Here is a 25204-nt window from a genome sequence, read left to right on the forward strand (position 1 = left end):
GTTGGCACCCACTCCCAGGGATGAACTGGCCAGACTGCTGGCAGCCAGAGGGACCCGTCAGAGCCAACCCTTGGTCCCTTTCAGGCCCCATGGAGCAGGGAGCACGAGGGAGCCGAGGCTGGGGGAGGCCTGCCTGTTTTTGGGAATTCATGATGTGTCTGCCTGTGGCAAGTACCTCGATAAGGAAGATTTGTGGGTGAGATTTGCAATTCTGTTTTCTTGGAGGGTTATAAATCAGCTGCATGCACACCCAGGATGCAGCACAGGCCTGAGGCTCGTGCGTACACACACACACACACACACACACACACGTGCGCAGAGACACAGTCCAGGTCCTGCTTGATATTCCCCAGTTCTCTAGGTTGATGAGCTCTATGAAGGGAAAAACGTGGGCACCCCCAAACTGCTGCCTGCCCTAACAGGATCCCAGAACCATCCAGAATGAAGGATGCAAGGCTAGGAGACAGGGTATCTCCGTGGATGGAGAAAGAGTGTGTTATATGGGTTACGAGTGTGAGCTCTGAATTCTGCCTGGTTGGGTTCAAACCTTGGCACTGTGACTTACTAGCAAGGCCCTTGGCTGTGTTGCCTTCAAAGCTGTGTCTCAGTTTTCCTATCTGTGCAATGGAGCTAATTATAGCGTGTACTACATAGGATGATTGAAAGAATAAAACAAATCAGTATGTGCAGAGTGCTTCAAGCAGGGCAGAGGACATAGTTAGAGTTCAGGAAGGCACGGCTGTCATCCTATCATCATCATCATCATCATCGTCATCATCATCATCAGTTGAGGGTTGGGTTTTGGGGGCAGACCAGGGCCAGAATCCCAGCTCTGCCCCTTACTAGCTCTGTGAACTTGGACATACTCATGACACTATTAGCCTCCAGTGCCTTCTCAATAAAAGGGACTACTCCTGTCTACTTCATAGAGTCGTTTAAAGGAGATGAAGTGTACAATATCAGACCCTCAGGAAACATCGGCCAGCGTTGCCTCTTCCTTGAGGTGGGATACTGGACAGGGCCTCTGGTTCAGAGCCTCCAGGTGGCTGTGCTCCATGGCCTGTCTTCCTGTGGGTGGACAGTGTGCCGAATGTTTAGAAGAAAAGAGGAGGTTCTGGGGAGGGGAGCAGAGGGGAGGATTCCAGGAACCTCTGTCTTCCTTCCACTATCAGGAACAGAAAGCACTGGCCAGAGTGGCTCTCCCTGCCCGTGTCTCTCCTTCTATCCCTCTACCGATGTGCACACATAGCATTGTGAGCTGTGAGCATGAGAACAGGCCTTGGAGACTGGCAGGTGTGACTCACGGCTCTGCCATGCACTTACTGGGTGGCCTTGGGCAGGTCACTTAACCCCTCAATTCCCTCTGTCGAAGGATAATTGTGCCTGCCCCACCTGGCAGCTGGAGAACGAATTAATTGAGGTAATGTATGTGGAGCACTTAGCACAGCTCCCAGAGGCACCCCGATAAGTGCGCTGCAAATGTAATCGCCAGCCCCCTCTCTGCCTCCTCTCCTCCCTCTGATTCTCACTCGCCTCTCTCTTCCTTCCCACACCTGATCCATGGACTGTGTCTTTCCAGGCCAGACCTTTCAATCTTTCTCTCTGGGAAGATGGGCTCTATGTCTAGGAGATGCCAATGGAGCCGTGTGAGCGAGTGTGGATGGAGGGAGAGATGACTTCAGAAATCCCAGCCTGCTCTTCTGATCCAGTTCCCCTGTGCCAGCCGCACAAGGGCCAAAGTGTGCTCTGCACGAAGCCCAGCCCTTGCTGGTCCATTGCTGCCTGCCCCCGAGCCTTTACTGCTTCCTCAGGGTCCTCAGCTGCTGTCAGATGAAGGCTTGCTTCCAAGCTGTTCCTGGATTTTTACCTGCTCAGCCATAAAGCCCTGAAAAGTGATGAATCTGGGGATGAGTAGCTGCTTGCACAAGTGCAGGCAGGAGAGACGGGGACCAGTGCCCGTATTTTTGCAGAGCCAATGTTTTTGCACCTCTCCTACCCACCTCACTGCCCAGGCAAGCGGGACGGTGAATCCTTGGCTGTGGATAATTGTCGGGAGCATCCCAGGCCAAGCCTTGGTCTCCCATCAGAACTTTGGAGGCTGGACTTCTCTGTTGCCAGGGAAACCAGTGTGTTCCCAGGAAAGGAAACCACAGCACTTTAGCTGTTAAGATGCCCCCCTTCCCCCAAAATGAGTTCCCTCCAAAACGGATTTGCCCCAAAATTGTTGAGTCGGCAGCATCCTGCCTTCTCCCTGAGCCTGCTGAAATGATAGAAAATGCAATCTGCCCCTGACCTTGTGCTTTTCACCTTTTTTAAAAACATTCCACTGTAGCACAAGGACATGTTTTGTTTTTTCTTATTTATCCTCCTCCCATGCCAGCTGGGGCTCCAAGTCCTTCTCTCCAATTGTTGACTGGAGCCAGAAGGGAAAGGACTTCTACATCTTTTTTTTTTCCCCTCGTTCAGCTGTCAGCAGAAATAAAACAAGCAGGTTTATATTTGGAAAGGAGAGGGTCTCAGCCACCAGATTGCTATGTCCGGGGTAGGTCACAGCCTTTGTATCTTCTCCTCCCTCAACAACGGCTTGAAATTTGATCCACAGATTTGCAGAGTTGAGGGTGAAGGGAGGCTTTTTGGAGCAGGCCTGTCTTTACTCACTTTGACTTTTAAATGCCATTGGAGGATTGTGGATGAATCTTCAGTGGCTGACAACACTGGACCTTGGTTTTAGAAAAGAATCCCCTGGAATAACCCTGGAGCAGTCAAGGTTTGGGCAGCGTCTGGAGTGTCTGTGTCCATTCCTGTCCATCGTCTGCTCCCTGTGCAGGGAGGCTGGAAGCTCTCAGCTGTGTCAGGAGGCTTCAAGGCTGTCTAAGGAGTAGCCAGCAGTCCCAGCCAGGCCCGATCACCCGGAGAGTTACTGTTAGGAGACAAAACCAAACAGGAAAGAAGGGAGAGAGAAATGTGGCCAGTGTTCACTTTCAGGTCCCTGGATGTTTTGAGGAAACTGTAGAGGAGGGAAAGGGTGTAAAGAGACTTGGGTCCAAGTACCAGACACACACCCACCACCCACTCCCATTGGGCCTGGGTCTTCCCATCTGAACAACTGCCTGGCCCTTCCCTGTCCAAGCCCTTCCCTGGTCTGCCCATGATCTGTGCTCACGGGGCCACTTTGGGTGATCTGAGCAGTTAATTTTTCACCTTGAAGTGACTCTCTGTTCCGTAAGTAATTTTAAACAAATTCTCTTCCTGTCCCTGCACTTCCATGGGGGAAAAACATGACCCACCTGGATTTTTCACCAGTCCCTGCAGACTGGCGTGTCCCAGGCTGTGTGCCTGCTAGAAGCCCTGGGCAGGAAGGGGCTTGGTGGGCTCTCTAGTGTTCTTTTAGCCCCATTTGGGATTTCCAGCGGGTCTTTCTTGTTGATTCCCGAAACTGTCAGATCTTGCTATTAGCATGAGGCTCTCAGAGTATAGAGTAAACTAATGAATTACAGCATGATTACACAGCACATAATTAACTTTGTAATTAATATGCAACTGCCACTTAAGCTAAAACACTGCTTATAGAGACGTACAGCCATAGTAAATCACAGGTCAGAAATAGCACTTTGGAATTTTCAAAAGAATGAGTGTGAGCAGGGAATCACTTAAGGCAGCAGGGTGAGTTAATTAAAAAGCAGATGAATGGTGAGGGTCCTGCTTCATTTCAGTACCTTCTCCCTTAAGAAGGATCCCCATGCCACCCGCCAGGCTGATTGGTCAAAGGGGCACTGAGCCTGTGGTTTTATTTCCAAAATAAGACAGGCTTTCCCTGCCCACTCTCTAACCATCTGCCCAGCCACACTGCCCCTGCTGGAGGCCATGCCCCCTTGGCCCTTGGCACCTGGCTCTACCTCTCCTCCTCCAGGAAGCCTGTGGGGTGATCCCTAGCCTGGCCTCTGCAGTCTAGCCCTCTGGTAGGCACTCCCAGCAGGTAGGTTGGTACTGCTTGTCTGCCCTCACCTGGATTTTAGGCTTCTGGAAATCAGAGATGTCATCTTACTCTTTTTGTTTAATCCTTTCTTCCCCAGCCTCCTGCAAGAGTGTTAAAGCTAGAAGATGCCTTAGGAATCATCTCACCCCATCCCCACTTCATCAAGGCCAAGGAGTCCAGGGTCTGAGCGCTGCAGTCACACCACAGTATGGCCTGGGCTGAGCAGAAATTCCCTCTCCCATGCCTGGCTCTAGCCTGGTGGACACTGCCAGTATAGCTGCGTGATTAGGCTGGAACCTTTGAAATGAGCTAAACCTAAGTTCCAGTCCCAGCAATCTCACTGCCCAGCTGTGTGACCTTGGGCGAGTTGTGTAACCTCTCTGGGCCTCAGTTTCCTCTTCTGTGTAGTCTGAACTGTGGTGCCCACTTTGCTGGGTTGGAGTGAGAATTTGATGGGATGATAGATGCGAAGGGGCCTGGTGCAGCGAGTGGGCTCCTGGAAAGCTCAGCACCCCAGCCATCCTTAGAAATTTGTGGTGCAGGGAGAAAGAGTGACATCTTGATCAACCCCTTCCTTCTGGAGCTGAGGAAATCGGCACAGAGAGGTCAGCTATGTGTCCACAGTGCAGTACGCGTGCTGGCATGCTTGGGACCCCCAGACCAGGATCCTTCTGAGGGGATACCTTGTGTCCTGTGTCCCTCCCAGGCTGAGCACAGGCGGTGCAGAGCTGATCCAGAGCAGTGCCTGGAGAATGAATGAACCCAGGGGCCTCCCACCGGGCAGCCGGGAGCCGTCCTGTCTGCCATTCATCTTCCCTGGCCCCCAGCCCCAGAATAGTGTGGAGATAGCTTGGTTTTGTGGGTAGCTACTGGGCTTTGAAGTCTCATAGATCTGGGTTTGGATCTTAGCTTTGCCATCTTCTGATCTTGGGCAAGTTCCTTAGTTATTTTCAGCCTTAGTTTTCCCATCTGTAGATGGTGCCACTCATTCATTCTACCTTTGGCTATATTGTTATAAAGATAATTCACATAAAATACCAAATATGCTGCCTGACATAGTACATAATGAAGGACACACCTGTTCTCGTTACTATTCAGAATTATGAATGGAGATGTCAGAGTGACTGCAGGAGGGCCACCCACCTCTAGGGCCTCAGGTAGAGAGAGGCCACCCACCTCTAGGGCCTGCTGCCTGGGCCACCTGGGCCTGTACACACCCTGGCCCCTGTGCCTCTGGCTGCAGTCATTGCTTCGGTGGGACAGGGGAGGGTCATCTCTGCCTCAGGCAGCTCATGTAACCTTCCTATTCTGGCCTTTGCCCTTCCAGGAAGTGTCCTGGGCCGCTCTTCGCCACCCCGAGCCAGTCTTGCTGGGGGAGGGAGTCTTGCCCCTGGGGGCCTTCAGGCAGGCTCCTGGCTGGTTGGGTATATCCAAGGGCTGGCCATGGCTTTCATGAAGCTGGACGTGATACTGGATTCAGAATCCAGGATTCAGATCTTTCTGTGGCTTCTCTTCCCACAGACACCTTTGTTTCTGGTCACACCTTTGTGGCCAGAGCCCGTCTTGGAGCTAGCAATCTTCCTCCTGTCCCCCACCCCCTGGATGTCCCCTCCCCTAGTCTTTAACCCAGCCAGCTGGCCCTCCTTGCCTCTTCTCTGCCTCTCCTCCAGCCTCTCCACCCTTGGGCCAGTCCCTTTAGGTCGGCATTTCTCAAAGCAAGTCCTGGGGAAAACTAGTTCTGTGGGATTTTAAAATGTGTTTAGTGAAAAAAGCATTTTTGCGATCCAGTAACGTTGGGAAAAGCCAGATTTCGTAAGGCTCTTCTCATGCTTTCGTGATCTCCCAGAGGAGGACAGAAGATGCAGCTTTCCCCAAGTCATCTAACTGGGAATCCTTCACTCAAGAGCACCTCCTGGGACCTGGTTTCCAAGAAACAGATCCGGGCAGAGCCATCTGGGGTGTCCCGGCCATGAGAGCATAGCGTGGCTTCTCTCTGGTCTCCTGTCTGTATTAGCGATGGTGCCCACCCAGGCAGACTTCACCTGGGCATCCAGGCCACTGCTGGAGGAGCTCACTTGTCCAAAAGCTCCTACCCTAATCCATCCTTCCCTCTGGAACATTTGTGACTGTCCTTTGCCACTAGAACAGGGTCCCTCCATCTCCTCAACCTGGCATTCTGGCCAATGGCATGGGACCCCTGCCTCCCTCTCAGCCGCATCCACCCATGACTTCCAAGGTGCCCTGTTGAGCTCATGGTGTGGTTCCCGGAGGGCCTGTGGAGTGGTGGTGTTTAACTCTCTCATGCAAGCACCCGAGCCTCTGGCTCCAGCTTCCTCCTGCCTCTGATGGAGCCGATAAGATCCACCAGGGCACTCTAGAGAGTGAATGTTCACCTGCTCAGGGCTAGGCTAAGTTTCCTAGTCACTAACCCAGTGAATCAGCACAGCAGCCTATGAAGTTGTACAATTATGGTTACTGTTGTTATTATTTATAGATAAGGGACCTGAGGCATACTGAGGCTAGCATTGTACCCCAGGGCACAGAAGCCAGCGAGGATGTAAACCCAGGCAGCCTGGTGCCCTTAACCACTAAGCTATACTGCCCATCTAAGATGGGGTGAGACATGGGCCAACTCATGAGGTTATGACACCAAAGTGCTTTGTAAACTCTAGAGTGCTGTGCACATTAGACTGTCAAGTCACCCAGGCAGCCCCGGAACACCTAGCATGATTTTTGTCTCTTGGCTTTCAGCAGGCAGCCAGGAAGCGTGTTTTCGGATTGCCTGTGGGGTGTCCAGCCTGTGCTTGGAGGGTTTCGGGAATGAGGGCCCTCTACTCTTGGGCCGAGGTGGCTCAGTCCCCTGAGTGGCCTCACACCCAGAGACTCCCCTAGATGAAGATGGGGCTAGACCCAGCTGACGCACGCCCCTCCCGTGCCATGGGGTTTCTGGAGAAGAGAGCTTGATGGATCACCGTGCCAGCCTCAGCCCAGCTCCCACCCCCGGATCTAGGAATGCTGGAAATCTCCACAGGGAGCTATAGGGGCTGCCCAGGGCCTCTGCAGGGAGAACCATAGCTGCTTCTCAGTAAGAGCCAAGTCCCTGTTCCCATCACACTTGGCATGGGCACCCTGTGCTACCCTACCCCCACCCCCAAGGCAGCTTGGAACTCCCCAGGGCAGGCCTGTTTGAGCAGTCTGTGGGCTGACCACAGGCCTGGCCTGGGCAGGCATCAGCAGGGGGTGGACTGGATGTGGTTGGGGCAGTTGGGGCTCCTGAGGCCCGGGTGTGGGCCCTGGCCCTGCCTCTGATCCACAGTGGGGCCTTCAAGGCTCTGCTCTACCCACCCTGCCCCAGGCCCCCGTTTCCTCATCTGTAAATATTAGGATAGGCCTGCGCAGATCCCAGATCTAAGCCATGAGGACTTTTCATTGTTTTTCCATCTACCACTTTTAGCTCAAATACATGTCTGCCTTCTGATTCCTCTGTTTCCCCAATTTTTTGGTATTTTAGAAATTAAAACATATATATATACTAACAGTGAAGAGCAGCTAACTAAAGGAGTACACGCATGGGCTCAGGAGGAGCAGCCAGTGCCCTGGGTCACCCACACCTCCCTGTGTGGCTAGGTAGAAATCGCCTACCCACTGTGAGCCTCAACTTTCTCATCTGCAAACTGGAATAATACTTGTTTGCAGGCTACTGTGAGACTGTGATATAAGGTTGCTTGAAATTGGCCCTCCCATCCATAGAGGCTGTTAGCTTGAAAAGAACCTGGCTGTGACTCTCAGTTTGGGGGAAAGAGCACAAAGTCAGGAAATGGGAAGTTTGCATATGGATCTTCTTGGTGACTTCAAGCTATGCCCTCTCCTTTCTGGCCTCTGTTCACTGCCTTTTCAAATATAGACTACCTAGAAGACTTCATCTCATGTGTTGGTACCAAGTGGTTAACGGTGGCTGTGCAGAAGTGTGTGTGGAGGATTGGCTGGGCATGCCTGGACTCACTGGGAAGAGTGCAGTGATTGATTAGCCATGCCTGCTATGGGTACGGGAGGTGGAGGGTGGTATGGATGCCACCTCCACCTCCTGCATACCAGAGCACTACCATCGCTATGCCAGCTGGTCCTTAAGGGCTAATCTAGTTCTGTCTGACTCTTCCTGGGGGATGCCATTGATCCTGCCCCTATTTGGAGCTCCTGCAGAATGCCAGGTGGGATTTGGAGCCTTGGGGAGCTGGGGGTAGGGAGGGGACAATGGAGAATACCTCCTCATCCCTGGAGCCAGGGTGTAGGAACATCTGTTAGGTATTTACAGCCTTCTAGAGGGCACCAGCTGGTGGTCGGGGGGATCCTGCCTCTGTCTAGTCACATCCTTCCCTATATCCTCCAAGGGCCCTCGGGTAACTGTTCCCACCTCTCTCTTCCCCACTTCATAGCATCTGAGCCTTTGGAGTCACAGACAAGAGCCTTGAGGCAGAGCCAGGACAGGGCTACTGCATGAGCACTGCTATCCTGGGAGAGGCTTGTGGCCTGGGCCCAGCACTGGACGGGCCTGTGACTCCCTATCTTCACCATCCTCAGCACTCCACAGCAGTGCTAGTCACCTTCCTCTCCCTCAGGGAAGGTAGGGCTGGGGAAGGCAGTGTCTAGTTGAGGGAGGTCTGCCACATTCCCATGGAAAACATGATACAGAAAAACGTGGGCTTTGTAATCAGACCTGGGTTCAAATCCTAGCACTTGTCAGTAGTGTGACCCTGAGCAAGTCATTGGACCTCTCTGAGGCTGTTTCTTCATCTGTAGTAGCCTCCGTTTCTTCATCTATAGTACTGTAATAATAACTGGAACAGCATGGTAGAGTTTTTGAGGCTTAACTGATGTGACAGAGAGAACCTAGTGTTTAGCACATATGGGTTTGATAGTTGTTCAGTACCTCTTTCCACTCTGAGGAAACAAAGTGTAGGGGCGGGACCTCCTTGGGAATGAGAGAAAGCCCAAGGGGCCTTCTCCAGAGCTGAATCTAACCTTCCTTTGCCTCTTGGGAAGAGAAGCTGTCAGAGAAAGTTCACTGTGAGGTCAGGGATTTGGAGTATGGCCAGAGGATGGCAGGAGGGTTTGGCCTGAAGGGCATGGCCCAGGCCCTCTAAAGTGTCATGTGCGCCGAAAGACAAGGCACACGAAATGCAGCTGGGATCCAAGCCTTGTGTGGGTCGGGTCAGTGGGTTGGCCCCTTTGTCAGGGCCACATTGCTGAGTGTTTCCCCAGGAAACCGTCACTCCTGGATTAACTTCTGTGTCCCAGGGCAGGTTGTTGGGCATAGCTGTGTGAGGCTGACCCTCATGAAGCCCCCGCTCTGAAATGCCAAGATTACATTATGTTATCCCATTAGCCAGCATTGACAGTGGGTGTTCCCATGAACAAGGATGGGTGTTGGGAGATTGGATCATGGAGAGAAGTGGGTCCACCCTTCCGGAAGCTTTGAGTGCCAAGCCAAAGCATCTGAACTCTGGCCAGACAGTGTGGAACCGTGTCAAGTCTTGGCACAGGAGCACTGCCCTGGTTGAGGAAGGAGGGACTGAATTCTAAAGAGTTGTGGCCCGGATGCAGAATTTCACTTTTTGAAACACTGTCCCCTAAATATTCATTTGCTTAGCTCCTCAATACAGTGGGGCAGGGAGGAGATGCACTTTCCTGTTTGACAGATGAGGATGCAGGCTCAGGAAGGTGAAATAGCCTCCCACAACCTCCCAGCCAGGAGGTCTAGCTCTCAGGACCACTGCCTACCCAGGGGCCCCGCCCTATGCAGTGACTCAAGCTGGCCTGAGGGCCTGCTCCAGTTGTCCTGCTAAGAGCCGGAAGCAGCTGGCCCTGTGCAGCTGCCTGGAACTGCCTCTTCCTTCCCTCTCCCCATCTCATCTTCTGTCTCTCTGCCCTTCTTTCTGACTTCCCTGAGGTAGGGCACAAAATCAGTCTCCTACTGTCCTTGCTTCACCACCACCCTCTTCCTCTGCATCCAGCCTGCATGCCTGGTGCAGGCTACCAAGGGTTGGGAATGCACGAGCCACCTGCGACGTGACCACAGGCAGCTCCCACACCTCTCTGAGCTTCGACTCATTACCTTTAAGGTGAGGAAGGCGTCAGTCTACATCAGTGCTTGCCTAACCTTGGTCACTTTCATCCCATTCATACTATGTTTAAAACGATTCTTAAATTCACTTAGGTCTGCTATTGCTACTTAATTTAACCACATCCTAAATAATAATATTCATGAACTCATCAGTCCAAAAACTTCACTATGAGAATGTAAAAGGTTTGTCTATGGATCTTCTAAAGTCATCCTTGTCCCACCAGCAGCACATGTATCTCTCTTTGGGAACCCTCAATGGGGTGACCAGTGTCTGAGTCCTAGGATCTTCTGATTAGGGCTGGGTGATGGGTTTTTCAGCTCTCACCCTCCTGGGTCTCATGTACATCCAGCAGTTGCCGTGCATCCACCTGCCTGTTCACTCGTCTAATGAGTACCTGCTGAGTACCGAGCCCTGGGCTAGACTAAGGGATCTGTAACTGGAAGACCTTCCAGCTGATGGAGAGACAGATGCAAAGACTCAGCCCTCATCTAGTGCCACTAAGATGGGGGTGTGTGACAGGGACATTGGGGACATAGGGGTGGAAACCAAGAAAGAGCAAGAAAGAGTGACAGTTGAGCCAGACCCTGATGGGTGGGAGGTGTCCAGGCATTGCGGGCAGAGGGACAGTCAGAGGCAAAGACATGGAGGTGCGATCTTGAGGGCACAGTCTGGGAGGCAGGGAACAGCCCCACACTGGGGATGAAGGATGTGACTGAGAGTGGTGAGGGCTGGGGCCAGGCCGAGCAGGATCCCGACTGATGCTTGCATGTGCAGGTTGGCAGGTCATTGCTGAGCCCAGGGCTCATGATGTTTGTCCCTCTGGGAGTCTAAGGCTGATGAAGGGACTATCTGGGATGTCCTCTGGTCCCCTAGGCTCTCCTCCTGGCTGTGTCTTGGAACACAGCCTCTGCTCTCGGGCTGTAGGCAGAGCTGCCCACTCCTGCCACTGGCACCGCTTGCCCCAGGAGACCTGAGCTGCAGATGTGCATGGTGATTGAATCATTTCTGCACACCACTGCTCACATAGCTCCCCAGGGACCCCCACTTGCCTGTGCAAGCTGTCATGAGATGTGTGTGCTCAAGTGCATCTGTGTCGGCATCCAGCATGTGCACGTACCTGCTGTGAAGTGTGCAAAGGGGCACATGTGTATGTGCCTATGCACACGTGTGTGCTGTGCGGACGCCTCTCTCTGGGTGCGTGTGCATAATGTGGACTGAACTAGTGAGGCCTCAAAGGTGGGAAATAAAATACTTGTGTTGGGACAGCCGGCTGTTTGGTTAGCTGCCACCCTTGGGAGCTAGCTGCCTATGGAGCTCCACATTTCTACGGGGCAGCTAGGAGCACCTCATCCCCATGTCCAGCAAGGAGTCAGCTGAGGGCTGTTTGCCTCCCCAAGCCATTGAGGCAGTTGAGATGCTTCTCTCCTTGCTGACTTGGCAGCCCAGAGATGTCCAGGGCTCTACCTGTACCTGTCAGAGGGGCTGCAGCCCAGCTTGGCTCATGGCGCCCTCCGTGTTCTCTTCCCCTCCCCACCTCCACCTCCCACCCTGCCCCATAAGGGCATGAGGTGGGTGTTCGCAGGCCTTTTCAGCTCTCAACGTTCTATCCTCCGAGCAGCCCTCTATGTGTAATAGCCACTAACTTTTCTTGAACTCATCTTCTGCACCAGGCGCCGCCAATGGTAGACACCCTCGCTCTGCTGGGTGGTGAGAAGTGTAAATGGAAGCTTGGTCCTGAAAGATGTCCCATAGGAGTTGGGAAGCCGAGGTGACCCCATGTCACCATCCAAAAACTTCCATTTGCCCAACTAAGCCCAGCCAAGCGTAAGGTGCAAGAAGAAGCACAGAGCTGTGAAAGGGGCAGTGTTGTGGCTTTGGGCTGCCCTGGAAGAACAGCTCCCAGGGCTGCCAGGCCTGCAGCCTCCCCATGGACCTGCCTTGGGACAGGCTTTGCAGCTTCAAAAGCAGACATTCTCTTATGGGAATGGAGTTTTCAGGACAGCCGGAGCTCCTCACAGGGAATCCTAAAGAGGCTGGTATTTGACAGTCTGCCAAAGGCTGGCCAGCCCGATCCTGTGCTTTGCAGACAGCGAAACGCAGGTCCAGCTCTCTGCCCTATTCACTCAGCAGAGCAGGGTCCTGATCCCCCATGCTGATTAGCTTTGCAATGCTCCTGGCTGCTCGGACCAGGGCGTCCTGAGCCAGGATGGGGGTAACCTGCTTGGTCCCACCCTCCGTTCAGAGGCAGTAGGAAGGGCTGAGGCCACGGGTGCACCCGGGGCCAGGCCGACAGTGATCTGTTGGGCAGGAGCCCGCCTCGCCGACTCTAGAGCTGCAGCCACGGAGGATTTGTAGCGACTTGTAAAGGCTTAAAGGAGTCCAGGCGCCCGGAGGTGGATGCAGCAGCCCAGCCGTGCAGCGCTCCTGTGGCAAAGGGCGACCTCTGCTGGCCACCAGGTGTGTGCCACCTCCCAAAGCTGGCTGGTGTGCAGAGAGCCCAGTGGTGCAAGTGACTGGATTTGGACAGGTTGGGTGGAACAAGAAGGTCATCTCTTTGGGCCCAGTCACAGCCGGAGGTGGGGACTACCAGGAGGCTCTGACCGCCAGTCGTGGGGAGTGCAAAGAATAGCACATTAACAGCTGGAAAGGTAGAGGGTTTGAATCTCCGCCCAGCAGTTTTCTGGCTATGTCACCTTGGGCAATTTGCTTCACCTCTCTGAACCTTTTAAGGAGGAAGAAAATTAGCACTGCGTAGGGCCTGGCCTGGTGCCTGAACATAGCAGGTATAGAGCAAATGGAAGATCCCAGCCTGCCCCTTAACAAGCTGTCTCTTGCATGCCTCCCTCAGCCTACCCTTCTTCCTCTCTTTATGCCTAGGACCCTTTGCTCTCTAGGCCTTTGACCCTTTTACTCCAGAGACTGGAGCCTCCATCTCCTCCATTCCTGGGGTTAGTAACCGCAGTTCTCCACCATTGACCTCAACAGTTTAAAAATGGCACCTCACCTGTAGGTGCCTCCATAATCCGCTGGCCATTTGTTCTTTTACTGATTAAGAAACACAGGACACACTGCTGTCCCTGTTGCCTGCAATGTCCCTCATGCCATCCGTCTACCCACTCTTGGGTCTCGCAGGTGTCGCAAGCCCAGACACTCACCCCTCGGTTCCTGCAAGCTGCAGCCCTGCCTGGGAGCAAAGCCCCCCTGGGACCTGGACACAGCACAGTACCCTGTGGCCTTGAACAAACCACTAATGGGCCCCAGGCTCCTCAGATTAAAACCAGCTGAGGTAGAGCGGGTAGATGGGGGACCTGAAAGCACCTTTGGCCCTTAATATTCCATTAATTTTTCCGTCTAGAAGCCAGTCCAGCCACCGGCCTCCAGACAGAACTGCCCATGAGCCGGCGTGGGGCCCGCCCAAAGGTGGACAGTCCCATCTCCCAGTTTGCTGTTTTCTTCTTAAAGCAGGACCTGGGCCCCTGCTGTGACTAAACAGAAAAGAATGGCCTCTGAGCCCCGTGATCGCCAACTGGGTGGATCTAAGCTCCTGTGCCTGCCTGGGGCTTCCAGGCACTGTCATTCAACAAGCATTTATCAAGGCCCACCAGGCTCTGCACCTGGACACAATGTCAGGGGAAAGTTCCTCTTCAGAAGTAGACCCTTATGAGGTCACTGAGTTGCCCCTCTGCAGCATCCTGTTCTGCTGATGGGGAAACCAAGTCCACGAAACCAGAGAAATCCACTCAAAGTCTATCCTGGCTGGGGACACCTGGGTGCTCACTGGAGTGAGGGAGAGGACAGAGGGCCTGGAAGCACACCTAGAACCTCCACGGTGCTCACGTCTGGCCCCCCAGGTCACTTAGGTTTGTCAACAGTGCCCCCTGCTGGCTGCGTGGCCCACCGGTGGCCCTTTGTCCTGGTGGTCAGTGGCCTGCGGGCAGGGGGATGAAGGCCTGCCAGGCATGGGGTTTCTTTTACTTCTCTTCCATCTCCTCCAGCTAGGAGCTGAGCCAACCCAGGCCTTTGTGGGATGGATCTCACTGTCCTAGCTGGCTGTGAAAGTTGAATTCTCTATTGGAACCCTGGCTACCAGTGTTCACCCATGCCCCCACATGGGACCCAGGCCTTCACCGCTGCAGGAGTATCACGTGGTGCCTGGGAGACCACCAAGGTCCTTTGGCTGTGATGAGGACTGGCACCAGGAACTGAGATGGCCTTGCTGAAGGTGGCAGTGTCTTGCTCCTGCTCTGGGCTCTCTGTGTCCTTGTCTTCCCCACCATGGTTTGTCCCTGGCCCCAGGAGCCTTTGTCATGTGGATGCTGGCTGAGGGTCTGTGTGGGTAAACTCAGGAGAACACATTCAGCTCCCGCTTGGGTGACCTACAGAAGTAGCAAGCGGAGCTGCCCTGATCATACCCCTGCCGACCCAGACCACACACACACACACACACACACGCACACCTGTATCCTACCCCCTCCCCAGGACCTGTTCAAGAGTGAAAATTGTAAAGGGAAAGCCAGGATTCTAGAGCTGGCTCCTACCCAACAAGCTGTAATCTCCAAGCCTCAGTTTATTCATCTGTAAAATGGGGATGTAACTACATTCTCTTACCTGTGCTGTGCTTGGACCAGTACCTGACTTGTAGGAGCTCAGCACATGGTCATCTAATAGGTAAATATGGGCTTGGACCAAGAGTTCCTTGAACACAAGAAAATTATTTCGTTTTAATCTCTGCGTGCCCAATCCATCTAGCCTAGGACCCTGCACAGTGTCGTTATTAAAAAGCATTTCAGCCGGGCGCAGTGGCTCGTGCCTGTAATCCCAGCACTTTAGGAGGCCGAGGTGGGCAGATCATGAGGTCAGGAGATCGAGACCATCCTGGCTAACACAGTGAAACCCCGTCTCTACTAAAAATACAAAAAATTAGCTGGACATGGTGGCAGGCGCCTGTAGTCCCAGCTACTCGGGAGGCTGAGGCAAGAGAACGGTGTGAACCCGGGAGGTGGAGCTTGCAGTGAGCCGAGATCACGCCACTGCACTCCAGCCTGGGCGACAGACTCGTCTCAAAACAAAACAAAGCAAAACAAAAAGAAGAGCATTTCTTAGGAGAGTGTAAGCATGTACGAATGAGCAAGTGGAGACTAAAGATGTTTGAATGGATGAGTAGACAGGTGAACAGGCAGGCATTTGTTTTTATTATTGTTATTTATTTTCTAAATTTTCTTTTTGGGTGCTCCATCACCCTCCTCCTCCTTCCCCAGGCAGGTATTTCGATGGATAAATGATGGGTGGAGAAATTGGGCGGCAGGCGGGATGAATGGAGGGATGGTTGGCAGGGTGACGGTGGAAGAAATAAGTATGGGCACAACCCCCACTTTCCCCTTCTTGCTGGAGAGCTCCAGAAAGCACTTATCAAAAGTACAGAGTCCCAGATGACCCAGCAAGTCCACTTCTGAGTGTATGTTCTCTAGACTAATTCACACACATGTGATGTGCCGGTATGAACAGTTATTCCTGCAGCACTGCAATGATAAAAATTTGGAGCCAGGCACGGTAGCTCATGCCTGTAATCCCAGCACTTGGGAGGCCGAGGTGGGCGGATCACCTGAGGTTGGGAGTTTGAGACCAGCCTGGCCCATATGGTGAAACCCCATCTCTATTAAAAATATAAAAGTTAGCTGGGCGTGGTGGCAGGCACCTATAATCCCAGCTACTCGGGAAGCTGAGACAGGAGAATTGCTTGAACCCAGGAGGCGGAGGCTGCAGTGAGCCAAGGTCATGCCATTGCACTCCAGTCTGGGAGACAGAGCGAGACTCAGTCTCAAAAAGAAAGAAAAAGAAAAATTTGGAAACAGGTTCAGGGTCCCTCGTTTCAGGCTGGAGTGTGAGCCCCCTGAGCAGAGGGGCCTTGTCTGGGGGCTCAAGCCTTAGAACAGCACCTGGCAGGGGGTCAATGGACCGATGTTAGTTGGATGATGCTTCATCATACCTAGGAATACTGTGCAGCCATTAAAAAATTAAAAGGTGGCCGGGCGCGGTGGCTCGCACCTGTAATCCCAGCACTTTGGGAGGCCAGCGCAGGCGAATCATGAGGTAAGGAGATCGAGACCATCCTGGCTAACACAATGAAACCCCATCTCTACTAAAAATACAAAAACTTAGCCAGGTGTGGCCGGGTGCGGTGGCACACGAATCCTAGCACTTTGGGAGGCCGAGGTGGGCAGATCACCAGGTCAGGAGATCGAGACCATCCTGGTTAACATGGTGAAACCCCGTCTCTACTAAAAGTACAAAAAATTAGCCGGGCATGGTGGCGGGCGCCTATAGTCCCAGCTACTCAGAAGGCTGAGGCAGGAGAATGGCATGAACCTGGGAGGCGGAGCTTACAGTGAGCCGAGATCATGCCACTGTACTCCAGCCTGGTGAAAGTGCGAGACTCCGTCTCAAAAAAAAAAAAAAAAAGAAAAGAAAATTAGCCAGGCATAGTGGCAGCGCCTGTGGTCCCAGCTACTCGGGAGGCTGAAGCAGGAGACTCGCTTGAACCCGGGAGGCGGAGGTTGCAGTGAGCCAAGATTGTGCCACTGCACTCTAGCCTGGGCAACAAAGCGAAACTGTCTCACTGTCTCAAAAAAAAAAAAAAGATGTTCTTTATGTCTTGATGTGCAATAAACTTTCAGATGTATCAAGAGGAAGAAAAAAGCGACATCCAAATAATGTGTAATGTTATTTTCTGTTTTTAAAAATGTCACAAGAAAAAGTGCATGTAGATATTTGCTTATAGATGAGACTCTCCAGAAGGGGGACTGATGGCACTGGTTCTCCTAGAAAAGGCACCAGGGGACTGGGGACGGGGCCTGGACCCAGGACTGGATACCTTTGTGGACTTTCTGATTTTTGAACCATGCAAATGAATTACCTTTTCAGACACACATGGAGCAATAAGAATTGCAGCAAGAGCTACACATCCTTTAAAACAATTGGAGGAGGAACAGGACTTTCTTCCAAAGGCTGGGGCCAGGCAGAGGTGTTGGTTCCCTCAACGAGTGTGTGTAGAAAGCAGACAGGCAGGCAGACACACCTACACTTCCACCAGCTGCGAGGATTTGGCACATCTGGGGACCTCAGTTTCCTCATCTGTAAAATGGAGACGATCCTAGCCTTAGAGAGTGGATGTGAAGAGGAAAGGAGAGAATGCAGGTGTCCAGCACATGAAAAGTCCTGGGTGACATGGCCAGAGATGAGGGGTCTTTAGTGGGGAGTGTGGCAGAGTAGCAGAGAAGGCTTAGGGCCCCAGACCTCCTGTCCAGCATCCTGGGTCTGACCCAGATGTCTGCAGCCTGAACTGTCCCCTGGGGGCAGGAGGGCAAACCGAGCTGGCAGCAGGCAGACTTCTGCCTTGGCCCAAGAACCTGGATCCCTGAACAGTGGGTGGGCTAGGGCCGTACAGTCCTTCCTCTCTCTACCTAGATCTCTGCCGTTGCTGTGTGGCCTCCCTGGAGCGGCCTGGGGACTCCTGGGGCTATTTTGAGCGGAGGGAGCTTCCTCCACTTAGCTCTGTCATCCAGAGGGAAGTCCCATTCATGCTAATGGCCCTGACGCTCCCTTCTCCCACACTTCAGGAAGGGTGAGCCTAGTGCCAAGCCATTCCTGCACCCGCACTGTCAGCCTTGCACAATGGAAACTGCAGGCTGGCAGTCAGGAACCCTGGTTCCTGGTGTGGGCTCAGACACCACTTGCTGTGCCACCCTGGCTTTTCTCTTTCTGCCTCTCAGCCTCAGTTTCTTTTTCTAGAAAATGGCTGTGGTGCTCATTCTTATCCTCCTTTTCCAGGAGGGCAAAGTGAAAACAACAGTTGTGAGTGGTTTGTAAATTATGAAGAACTCTAAAGCCTGAGGGACTGGGGGAGGGCGGGTGCCACCTGAGATCTCCACTCAGAGCACACGTGCACTGAAGGTCATCATATGGGAAGGTCCCCCCTGCACATGTATGAACATACACACACATACACACACACACACGGGCCAAGCCCTGAACCAGGAATCCAAGGGGAATTGCCACCCCTCCCACCACCCAAAACACACATGCACGTACAGAAATGTGTGCACCTGGCTGGGAGTGGTGGCTCACACCTGTAATCCCAGCACTTTGGGAGGCTGAGGTGGGCAGATCACCTGAGATCAGGAGTTCGAGACCAGCCTGGCCAACATGGTGAAACTCCATCTCTACTAAAAATACAAAAATTAGCCAGGTGTGTGGCGGACACCTGTAATCCCAGCTACTCCGGAGGCTGAGGCAGGGTAATCGCTTGAGCCTGGGAGGCAGAGGTTGCAATGAGCCGAGATCGCACCACTGCACTCCAGCCTAGGTGACAAGAGCAAAACTCCATCTCAAAAAAAAAGAAAAGAAAAGAAATGTGGGCATGCCTGCCCAGTGCTCACATGTGCCACACATGGAAAGCACCTGGAACCTTTTCCTGCCCTCAGCCCAGTGAGGTACCCCAGGTGCAGCCCCATAGGGCCCAGCAAAGGGCTCTGGAACCTACCAGTGTTGTGGCCAGAGGGCAACTGGGAGGCTGGTGCAAGATTGGCAAGCCTGGCGTGATCCAGTAACACCCTCTCCTTTCTCTTTGCAGGCTGGACAACGTTCATGGCTCTCGGGTAGAACCCAGCGAAACGGCCAGAATGAATTCTATGGACAGGCACATCCAGCAGACCAATGACCGACTGCAGTGCATCAAGCAGGTGGGTGTGGGGCAAGGCACACTCTGAGGGTGGGACAGATGGGGCGGACAGAGCAGCAGGCCTGTGCTACAGCAACAGGGCATCTGGCAAGTGCTGGCTGGAGCGGATGGCAGGGCCTCCTGACCACCTACCTATTGAGGCCGTTATTGGCATGCTGCCACCGACCAGCCTAATGCTGGAATCACCTGCCTGGGTTTCAGTGCCAATGCTCCCCTGTCCCTTTAAACACCCTTCCCAGCTATGTGACATTGGGCCAGTGTTGTGACCTCTCTGGGCTCTGTTTATGTGCAAGGATGCACTGATGCACCTGGCACTTCCATCTCCCTCCCACCACCTCCCTCCCCAGAACTAAGCTCCCTACCCCTTTGCTCCAGTTGTTCTCTTAAAAAAAAAAAAAAAAAAAAAAAGTCACAGGCTGGGTGTGGCAGTTCACGCCTGTAATCCCAGCACTTTGAGAGGCCAAGGTAGGAAGATTGCTTGAGCCCAGGAGTTTGAGCCCAGCCTGGGTAACATAGCAAGACCCTGTCTCAGGGGGGGAAAAAAAAAAGGAAGAGGAAAGAAAGAAAAGAAAAGAAATTAAAGCTGAGAAAATTTAAAAATATTTACTAATTTATTTAAAAATTAGAACCCATTATAGGCTGGGCCCAGTGGTTCATACCTGTAATCTCAGCACTTTGGGAGGCTAAGGGAGGAGGATCACTTGAAGCCAAGAGTTTGAAACCAGCCTGGGCAACATGGTGAGACCCCATCTCTATTTTTTAAAAAAGAAAAAAAAAGCCACAAGAGAAGAGGTCCTAGGAAATCGTATCATTTTACAGGAAAGGAAACAAGTACAGAGAGGAGAAGTGGGTAGCCTGAGGCCACTCAGCCCCTCTGGTGCTGGGAAGACCTCATTCCAGAGAGTGCCATGGTCCCCACCCTGCTGAAGCTCACACCAAGCCCAAGAGGCAGGCTGCCCAGGAGTTCCTCTATTTGGACTGCGGGGAGGTGGGGAATCTTTCACAGGGACGCCCCCAAGCGGTGGCCAGGAGTGACGCGCCCAACCGCTGGGCCCAGCTCCCACAGCCCAGGCTGGTAGCTTCCCTGCGCAGACCAAGGAACGTTATTCACTCCAGGAAGGACCAGGTACAGCGAGAGGGGCACGGGCTTTGGTATCAGATGCCTTGGACCTGAGTCCTCATTCCTCTATGGACCCATGATGGGATCTCAAGCTAGTCCTCCATTTCTCTGAGCCTCAGTTTCCCCATGTGTCGAATGGGGCCCACCTCGTAGGATGATGTGAGGATGTTACGGGTGAGACACGTAGCCCAGCCCTGGTGTGTGGTGGGTGATCAGCTAATGGCAGTGGTGGCCATTGTCCTCAATATGTGACAGGGAAGGGAGTGCTGGGGCTCGGGCCCCTGGCCTAGGCCAGCTTAGCAAGAAGCTCAGGCAACCAGCATGGGCTGCTGGCTCCTGGGTTCCAGCCAGGTGGAGCTCACAGACCCCTCCTCAGCCAACCTTCCCTCCCTGAGGGCCAGGGCCCAGACGGAGCCTCCCCAAGGTGCCTGCCCAGTAGAACTGAGGCTATTCCACGAGAACGAGGGGTGTGTGTCCTCTTATTACCATCGAGCAGAGCAATCTTGAAGTCTGTGCGGGGTCTGCGGGGAGGAAATTGAAGAAGACTTGTTATGGATTGAACCCAACCCCAATGGCTCTCCCAAAAGCCCGTTACGCGCCTCTGCTCACCATGGCAGAATAGAAACCAGACGCTGAGACTCCCTCCTCCCCTACCCTCCCTCCTCCCACTTAGGGTTCTGCAGGGCTCTCTCCTAGCTCTGCCTTTCACCCCGTTTCTCCCACCCTTTGCTCAGCTGGCAGTGGCCCTGCCCCCCAATGGGACGCTTATGCCTCCTGTGCATGAGACCCTCCACATGGCAGGCACATCACTCCTGCCGAGACCTGCTCTCACCCTCTTTCCTCTCGGCACCCAGCTCCATATCACCAGGGGTCAGGGTGCACCTGACTTCCTTGGCCCTCCCTGGGTCTAGCTTGGGCAGAGCCCAGCAGAAGCCCCTCACAGCATGGCACACAGCTCAGTCACTATTGCGTTACTTACAAACTATGCAGCCTTAAGTTGCTGCTTCACCTCCCTTCATCTATAAAATGGGCATTATAATTAATGCACACTCAACCAGCACATGCCAGAGCCCACACCACCTTCCCTCACCTGCCCTGGCACACGCATGCATGCACACACATAGAGAGCTTTACCTTTCAGCCAGGCAGTGGTGCATTTCTGAGTGTGAGCAACCTGCCCAGATGCCCCCTGGGCCATCCAGAGCTCCCTGCATGCTCCATGCCCCTCCTCCCACACCCCAGGTCAGACACAGCTCAGTGCTGTCTGCTCCACAGCTGCCCTAGAAGGCAGCCTCGGCTGGCTGGGGGTTGTTGATTCTCAGGCATCCTGTAACCTAATCAGAAGAGAAAGGCAAGCATGTCTGCACAAGCTGAGATGATGGATGTGTCGGCTGTGCAGACTTCGGGCCGGTAGGGGCTGTGGTTCCCTCACCTCTCCACACAGCCATCCCTTCCTGCCCTCACCTTGGTTGTAGCCTTTGCTACAACCAACCCCCGCCCTCTGCACCCTGCTGACCATGTCTCTTCACAGCCTCTATCTCAGCTGCCTTTGTCCCTTCTCAGCCTCTTGGTACTGGCAGGACCAGTGCTTCCTCTCTGCAACATGCCCTTCTCAGAGATGACTGGCACATCCAAGCTCCACGTGCAGAGCCCTGCAAATCAGCTCATTCCTGCTCAGCAGCTGCCCTGAACCCCAGGGGCCCTTCTGAGCATCTGTACCCCATCCCTGAGCTTGAACACTTCTTGTGCACCCAGCTATCTCACCTACCCTGCTCTGTCTCTCTGGAGCTATGGGCCCTGTAGGAATACATGAGGTCTCCCACCAGGTTGAGCTCCTTGGGGGCAGAGGATGTGCCATATTCATTTCAAAATCACAGAATCTAGCATAGCGTCCAGCTCAGAGTGGGGCCCAAATATTTTGAGTGGGCTGAGGAGAGGGGTGGACTGATAGATGGATACGTAAGGGAATGGATGGATGGACGGACATATGGGCAGATAGTTAGATGGGTGGGTGGGTGGACATGTGTAGATGATGAATGGGTAAATGGATGAATAAACAGATAGGTGGGTGGCTGGATAAATTAACTTCTGGATGAATGGGTAGATAGGTAGATGAATGAAGGGATGGATGAGTGGTGGATAAAGTGGTGAATGGATGAATGGGTGGGTTGGCAAGCAGACAGATGGATGAATTGATTCATTATGGATGGATGGATGGATGGATACATGCATAGATTGATGAATAGATGGATCATTTGATTCACAGATGGACTGACGGACAGATGGATTGATAAGATGAATTCATCATTTCAAGGCATTGCTGTGCCCTGTTCCTGCCCCAGCAGATTCAATGCCTTTGGATATAGCCCAACTCTTATGAGGAATTATAGAGATGGGCAGGCTTTCTGATGGGGGACAGAGTACTAGTGTCCAGTAACAGTGACAGTTAGGGAGGCCTCTGCCTATGATTCAAACGTGTGCTCCCATCCCCAGCCCATCAACGGCTGGCCAAGCTCACCCCTGCCCTGCCCTGGCCCCTCCCTCCACCTCCCACTGGGGCTCATTCTGCAGTGGCCACCTTGCTGGCCTACACAGCAGGCTCACCATCCTTTGGACAGTTAACTGCTCCCCAATCATTTCCCATGGGGCCCAGCCTTATGCCAGCCTTTGGGGTTCCAAAGGTGAACAGGAAGGAGGCTGTTTCTCCCCTCAAGAGGCTCACAAGAGAAACAGGGAAGGGTGGAGGGTCCCTGGCATCAATAGCAGTAGCAGTCTTCCGCTGGGCTCCTGCTCTGTCATGAGTTCCTCGTCGTTTCTCAACTTTGCAGCAGCCCTGAATGCCATCACTGCCCCGCTTCACAGATGTGGGGTCTGATGTGCAGCACCGTCTCCTGGGCTGCATGGCCCAGCGACTCAGACGGGGTTTGGACCGTGTCTGTCCTGCTTGTTTCACTAGATCACTTTGTCTCTCTGTGCACTTCAGTCACCTCATGGTTGAAATAGGCGACAAGAGCACAGAGAGGGGAGGGGGCTTGGCCAAGGCCAAAGAGCTGCACAGGAGCCAGCAGTGTATTCCCAGCACTTTGGGAGACCGTGGTGGGAGGACTGCTTGAGCTCAGGAGTTTAAGACCAGCCTGGGCAACATAGCAAGACCTTGTCTCTATTAAAAATCAACAACAACAACAACAACAAGTAGCCAGGCATGGTGGTGCACACCGGTAATCCAAGCTACTTGGCAAGCTGAAGTGGGAGGATCCCTTGAGCCCAGGAGATTGAAGCTGCAGTGAGCTATGATTGCACTGCACCCAGCCTGGGTGACAAAATGAGACCCTGTCAAAAAAAAAAACACCAGCAAAGGGGATTTCCTGATGTTTTCTTCAGCAGTGAGACGTACCCACAGCCTATAGGCCACATGAGCTGTCTGGGGTAAGCTCTGAAGGCTGGTGAGATACTGAAGGCTGGGCATTCAGGTGCCAGAACTAGACTGGGCTTCTGAGACTGACCTCAGAGGCCACCCCTGCACCCAGAGCCCCAAAGTGGGGTGCTGTGACCAGCTGGGGGCAGGCAGCTCTGAGGCAGCATGCAGTGGCTCCTGACCCTGCTAATTGGGTGTGACAGCACTGAAATAAACGAAACAACTCGGTTAGCAGGGGTGGCTGGTGGGCAGGAATCAGCTGATTTGCATGACCTTCCACATGCAGCCCAGATACCACCTGTGGCCTCTGAGGGGCATGCTTTAGAGAAAGGGCACAGGAGGCAGAGGTGAGGACCCGCCGCTGCCCTCACAGAGGGCTTGTTTCTGTATCTTGAAATTCCTCCCGTCTCGCACAATTCAAATGCAGGGAGCACCACCTTGACAGAAGGAGCCAGGGCTGAGAGCGGCCACGTGCAGCTGTGCTTCCAGGGGAGCCTTTGGGAGATAGTCAGGGGCAAGGGCAGCCCCATGTGGGAGCACCCCATGCTCCAGGCACTTTGCCAGGGGCCATATAAGCCTCATCTTCTTGAAGCCTCACTGCAGCCCCGTGACGGAGGGCTTTGTTGCTGCTTGCCTGCCCTCTTTCTCTCCTACATCGCTTTCTCTCCCTTTACCTCCATGGAAGGAGGGCATTCTTCATTTCACTTTCCTCCACCCATTTTTAAATATCTTGCCTTGCATGAACCACATTGTAGCAACAGTCATGGAACCTTAAGCAAAAGAAATAAAACTTCCCACCACCAAGTCATGTTCTGTCATATCCCCATTTTACAGACAGGGCTATTGAGGCTCAGAGAGCTGAGGGGAACCATCCTAGGTCAGTGGTTGGAAGGGGGTGAAGGCAGAGTGTGGACTCCTGTAGCTCCCCTGCCAATTCTGGGCCCTGTGACTCCTAAGTCCCTCCCCGCCCTGGCTCTGGGGCAGGCTCATGCTGGAGGTCAAATGGAGGGACTGCCCTGGGTGGCTCCTGTTCTGCCGTCTCTCCCAGCACCAAGGCAATGGGACCTCAGGAGGTGCCATCATCTCTGCAGTGGTTAACACTCCTGTGCTGTGGACACCCTCCAGGGGTCCTTCAGGAGGACAGTCAGTCACAGCCAAATTGGTCCAGAGCCCCATCCCAGAATCTCACCTTTGCCCCTAATCTGCTCCTTCCCCTAGCCACACCTTTTGTCTCCTGGACTCAGTACACAACTCAGAGGGCCTGGGGAGATGGATAAGAGTGAAGGGGAACCACCCCCTTCGCTTTGCACCTCACCCACCCCAGCAGTCCCGCAGCCTGGGCCTGAAGCAGAACCAGGAGGCCCGGCACCCTGGCACCAGAATTCAGTCTCCATCGACTCAGACTCTCTGCCTGGCAGGGATCTGAGCTCAGGCTGACTTCCCCGTCCATGCCAGCAGCCTCTGAGCAGATCCAGGCAGGGCCCAGTAAAGACACACAGCAACCCCTAGTGTGAGGACAGTCCAGGCACGTGTGCTTCCTCCACCCTCCCAGCTGGCTGTGGCCTTCCCCAAGCTGTCACCTTATGTGGCTACGACAGAGCTGGCTCTAAAGCCTGAGCTGGTGGGAGCCCAGACCTGGGCTTTGGTGGTGGGGGCTGGGCGGTGGGGTGTGATCAGGAAGGAATCTCCAGGGCCAGCCTGTCCTGGATCAGGGAGGGAGAACTCCCAGAACCCTGCAGGGATCGCCTTCCGCTACCCCCACCAGCATCCAGAAAGCACTCTGCTATTAGTCATCAGCCTTCTCTAGACCTTAGTTTTCCTGTCTTTGCAATGG

At 53.5% G+C, this 25204-nt stretch overlaps 1 protein-coding gene across 1 annotated transcript in view; it reads left to right on the forward strand.

The window, feature by feature from the left end:
- ZMIZ1 (zinc finger, MIZ-type containing 1) overlaps positions 1-25204 on the forward strand; it is a 200991-nt gene that overhangs the window by 64224 nt on the left and 111563 nt on the right. Inside the window, exon 4 of the mRNA XM_011928944.1 lies at positions 18728-18836. Within this exon, the coding sequence (XP_011784334.1) occupies positions 18777-18836 (60 nt within the window). The 5' untranslated portion in view covers positions 18728-18776. The remainder of the gene's footprint in view (positions 1-18727; positions 18837-25204) is intronic.

Source organism: Colobus angolensis, unplaced genomic scaffold, assembly GCF_000951035.1.
Source record: "Colobus angolensis palliatus isolate OR3802 unplaced genomic scaffold, Cang.pa_1.0 Scaffold12, whole genome shotgun sequence".
NCBI lineage: Eukaryota > Metazoa > Chordata > Mammalia > Primates > Cercopithecidae > Colobus > Colobus angolensis.